At 37.7% G+C, this 4,887-nt stretch overlaps 1 protein-coding gene across 1 annotated transcript in view; it reads right to left on the bottom strand.

Annotated features, from left to right (window-relative positions):
- Positions 1-334: 334 nt before the first annotated feature.
- The window catches only part of pus7 (pseudouridine synthase 7), a 42,699-nt gene continuing 38,146 nt past the window's right edge, over positions 335-4,887 (bottom strand). Inside the window, exon 11 of the mRNA XM_048609965.1 lies at positions 335-473. Within this exon, the coding sequence (XP_048465922.1) occupies positions 335-473 (139 nt within the window). The remainder of the gene's footprint in view (positions 474-4,887) is intronic.

Genomic DNA, 4,887 nt, shown 5'->3' with positions numbered 1-4,887 from the left:
GAATGGTTAGGTCAACAATGTCAAAGTTTACAGACTGATCAACAGAATAAGGAATGCTAGTTTACTATTCTCTTTGGCTGATCATATCATTTCTGACTTTAAGGATCTTTTCAGTCCTAAAGTATGAGCAGATCCTGATTGGATTGTTCAACAATGCTCCCTCCAGGATTAAACATGAAGAATGGTTAAAATAGAACAGTGCACATATCCATAAAATTCAGCAAAGAGGAAATTCTTCAGCAGAGAGGAAGATAGCCTAGCAGAAAAGAAAAAATCTTCACAGGACTTTCTATGTTAGAAAATGCAATTTTAATTAGTTCATTTAGTATCAAAATTAACTGAACAAAGTTAAATTCAGGTTTGTTCCCACAGTTTCCGTACCTTTAGAAAATTCAGGCAAAGGTGTTCCTTCCAGCTTTTCCACATCAGTGTGAACCAATGGAATTGTATTATCATCATACACCAGAGTTTCCCTGTGAATTTGAGATTTGAAACAAAAAAACAAATTTCAGTAACTTGAAGAAAAATAAAGTTACTAGTATCAATCATTTGAAGCTTGAGTTTGTATGAACAGTGAAAAGAAACCTGGGATAAAAAAGGTCCAGCAGCTTGTCGACAGTCAGATATATTGCAACCTTGTGCATAATTTTCCTAATTCCTAATCATAAAACCTCCTAAGAGAGGTAGGAACAGACAAAAAAAAAATCATGAGACTAATTTGTGTGTCGGCCATGGCCCAGTTGGTAGCACTCTCCACTGAGTCAGAAGGTGGAAATTCAAGTTTCACCCCAGGACTTGAGCACTAATGTTCAAGGTTCGAAGCTGACATCCTGAGTGCAGCATTTACAGGGTAGTGCACTGATAGACGCATGTCTTTCAGACAAAACATTAAATGTGAGGTGCTGTCCGTCAGCTAAGGTGGATGCAAAACATACTGTAGCACTATTTCAAAGAAAAGCAAGCGAGTAATTCCCAGTGTCATATAAACACACAAATTAGGAGCAGGAATTGGCCACTCAGCCCCTCAAGCCTGCTCTGCCATTCAATAAGATAATGGCTACTCTAATAGTAACCTCAAGAATCTATCTACCTTTGTCTTAAAAACATTCAAGGACTCTGCTTCCAACATCTTTTCAAGAAGAGAGTTCCAAAGATTTATGACTCAGAGAAGAAGTTTCACTTAATCTCTGTTTTGAATCAGTGACCCTGGATCCTCCCATTAGATGACACATCGTCTCCACATCTACCCTGTTAATACCTCTCAGGATCTTATGTTTCAATCAAGTCACCTCTTAAACTCTGCACTCCAGTGGATACAAACCTAGCCTGTTAACCTTTCTTGTAAAAGAAGTCTCTCATTCCAGGTATTACACAGGTAAACCTCCTCTGATCTAGTTCCAACACATTTATATCCTTCCTTAAATAAAGCTGACCAACACTATGCATAGTATTACAGATGTTTTCTGACTAGTGCCTTGGATGTAACTTTCCTACTTGTGCATTCAATTCTGCTTGCAATAAATTAAATATTTCTCTTAGATTTCCTAATTAATTCCTGCACCAGCATACTAGTCTTTTGCGATTCATGCACAAAGACACACAGATCCCTCTGTATCTTAAAGCTCTCCAATCCCTTACCACTTAAATGTCATGCTCCTTTTTTATTCTTCCTGCCAAAGTGGACAATTTCACATTTTCCCACATTATAGTCCAGATGCCAGATGTTTGTCCAATACTTTGACATATGTTTTTTAAGAATATAGAACATAGAACAGTACAGCTCAGTACAGGCCCTTCGGCCCACGATGTTGTGCCAATTATCCTACTAAGATCAATCTACCCTGCATATCCTACATTTTACTATCCTCCATGTGCCTATCCAAGAGTCGTTTAAAAGTCTCTAAAGTATTTGTGGCCTCTTGTTCTCTTCTCAACTTATTTTCCTATGTTTCTTTGTGTTGTCAGCAAATTTGGCAACCATAACCTCTGCCCTGTCACCTAAGTAATTATTTAAATTGCAAACAGTTGAGCTCCCAGCACTGATCCCTGTGGCACACTACTCATTACACCGTGCCAACCTGAAAAAATCCATTTATCCTACTTTTGCACTTAGTTAGCCAGTCAACCTTATAACCATGTTAATATGCAACCATGAGCTTTTTCTTTGCGCAAGAACCTTTGATATGATACTTTATCAAGTGCCTTCTGGAAATCCAAGTACAGTATATCCACCAGTTCCTCTTTATCCACAGCATAAGTAACCTTCCCAATTAACTCCAATAAATTGGTCAAACATGATGTTCCTTCACAAAAATCACACTGTCTCTGCCCTGATTACACTGAAATTATCCAAGTGCCTGCTATATTAATGGGATTGGGAGTATGGATAGAGAACAAGGAAGCAGCGTGGATCCTGCAGCTGCAACTAGGATTGCAGGCTTAGTTAGAGATTTATTATAGCTTTTTTATTACAGTTATTAGTCATTATATTTTACTAATAAGATTTTTATTAATTTTGATTCATTAACATCCAATATAACCAAAAAATCAAACAAAAACGTCATGAACCTTTTTCAAACATACTTTTTTAAACAAGCTTTTCAGGGTCTACAGTGAATGGCTGAGGATTTTTTTATTCTAAGTTCAGGAGTTAAAAAAAGGCTATATTTTAGAGGGTTTTATTTTTAAATTGTTTAAAAATAAGGAGTTGTGTTTTCATTTCAGGATGTCTGACGTGGTCGACTCTGCAGATTTTTTTTCTTCAAGTAATTTATTGAAGAGGAGTATTTTTTATTCAGTTAAATAAAATCAACCACTTAGCTGGTTAAGTTTTATATGTTTGATATAAGTATTTTTAATTTTTTCCATTTTAACATTATTTTCTGGAGGTAATGAAAGATAGTTTATTTTAATAATGAGGTGTTATTGAAAGTTCCTTTTTCAGGCTTAATATTATTAAGGCCATATATAAGGTACAGAGTGAAATGGCTAGTAGATTTAGAAAAGTTATTACACAGCAGGATCAGTCAGATAGATGGGTCACTGTCGAGAAAGGTAAGATAGTAGTTCAAAAGTCTGTGGTGGCTAATCCTCTTATCAACGAGATATTCAGTTTTTGGAACTGTAGAAGGGGACAGTCTCTCCGAGGAAAATAGAAAGGATAGTCAGTTACTGGGCACTTGGAACGATTCTTCTGTGTGGCAGCATTTAACAAGATTTAATGGAATTATTGAGAGAGGAATCTCTCCTATCAGGGGCGTAGACAGGAGTTTTTGTGGCAATGGGTGTGAAGTTAGAATGGTTTGTTGCTTTCCTGGTGCTAGGATTAAGGACGTCTCTAAACGTTTCAAGCATATTGTTAAGGTGAGATTGAGAAGCCAGAAATTATTGTACACATTGGTAGGAATGACAATTCTTGAGAAGAGATTAAAGCAGTACAGTGAATTTAAGAGCGGCACGGTGGCTCAGTAGTTAGCACTGTTGCCTCACAGCGCTGGGGACCTGGGTTCGATTCCAACCTCGGGGGACTGTCTGTGTGGAGTTTGCACATTCTATCCATGTCTGTGTGGGTTTCTGCTGGGTGCTCCGGTTTCCTCCCACAGACCAAAGATATGCAGACTAGGTGGATTGGCCATGCTAAATTGCCTATAGGGGTCAAGATGTGTCCATTAGGTGTGTTAGCCATGGGAAATGCAGGGTTACCAGGAAAGGGTTGGGTATGGGTCTGGGCGTGATGCTCTTCAGAGGGTCGGTGTGGAGTTGTTGGGCTGAAGGGCCTGTTACCACACTGTAGGGTTTCTATGATTCTATGATGATTTCTATGAAGAGATTAGGTAGAAGATTTAAAAAAAACCTTAAAAGTAGTAATTTCTGGTTTACTCCCAATGGCAAAAGGAACAAAAGTTAAAAAAGATAAATCACTGGCTGAAGAGCTGGTGTATTGTTCAGGGATTCAGGTTTTTGGACAATTGGAATGTCTTTTGAGATAGAAAAGACCTGTTCAAAAAGGATAGGTCTAACTTAAAGTGAAAAGGGACCAATATCTTAGCAGAGAGATTTGCTCATTCCATTAAGGAAGATTTTATACTGATAGAGAGGAGGAGTGGAGGAATTTGAATAGCAGTGTAAACAGAAGGATTGAAGGGGAAAGTTCTAAATGTGAGGAGAGCATGTCAATTAGAAGAGAAAGCCAAGAGAGTCAGCGTATGTAGCAACTCTGAAGAACTAAATTATATTTATTTCATCACAAGGGATCTTACAGGTAAGGCTGTTGAACTCAGGGCATGTTTAAGAACATGGGATTGGGACATCATAGCTATTACAGAAACTTGGCTGAGAGATGGACAAGACTGGCAGCTCAATGTTCCAGGTTTTAGATGCTATAGGAAGGATAGAAAAGGAAACAAGGAGGTGGGGTGAATGACGTTTTTGATTAAGGAAAGCATCACTGCTGTAACTAGGGAAGATATTTCTGAAAAATCGTTCAATGAAAATATATGGGTAGAAATTACAAATAGGAAAGATCACTTTGAATGGATTGTACTTTAGGCCCCCCAACAGTAAAAGGGAAATTGACAAACAAATACGTAGGGAGATCTCAAGATATGTGTAAGCATAATAAGGTTGTAATAATGGGGGATTTTAATTTTCCAAACATTGACTGGGGCTACCATGGGTTAAAGGATTGGATAGTGAAGAATTTGTCAAAAGTGTTCAAGAAAATTTTCTTTATCAATATGTGGATGCTTCTACTAGAAAGGAGCAAAACTAGACCTTCTTTTGGGCAATAAGACAGGGCAGGTAACTGAAGTAAAAGTAGGGGAACACTTTGGGTCTAGCAATTATAATTCTATTACTTTCAAAATAGTTATGGAAAAGGATAAGCTT

The sequence above is a fragment of the Rhincodon typus genome, chromosome 22 (assembly GCF_021869965.1).
Source record: "Rhincodon typus isolate 14 chromosome 22, sRhiTyp1.1, whole genome shotgun sequence".
NCBI classification, from domain to species: domain Eukaryota; kingdom Metazoa; phylum Chordata; class Chondrichthyes; order Orectolobiformes; family Rhincodontidae; genus Rhincodon; species Rhincodon typus.
Note: the sequence above shows the minus strand (reverse complement) of the source record. Positions and strands in the feature narration are given on the sequence as shown.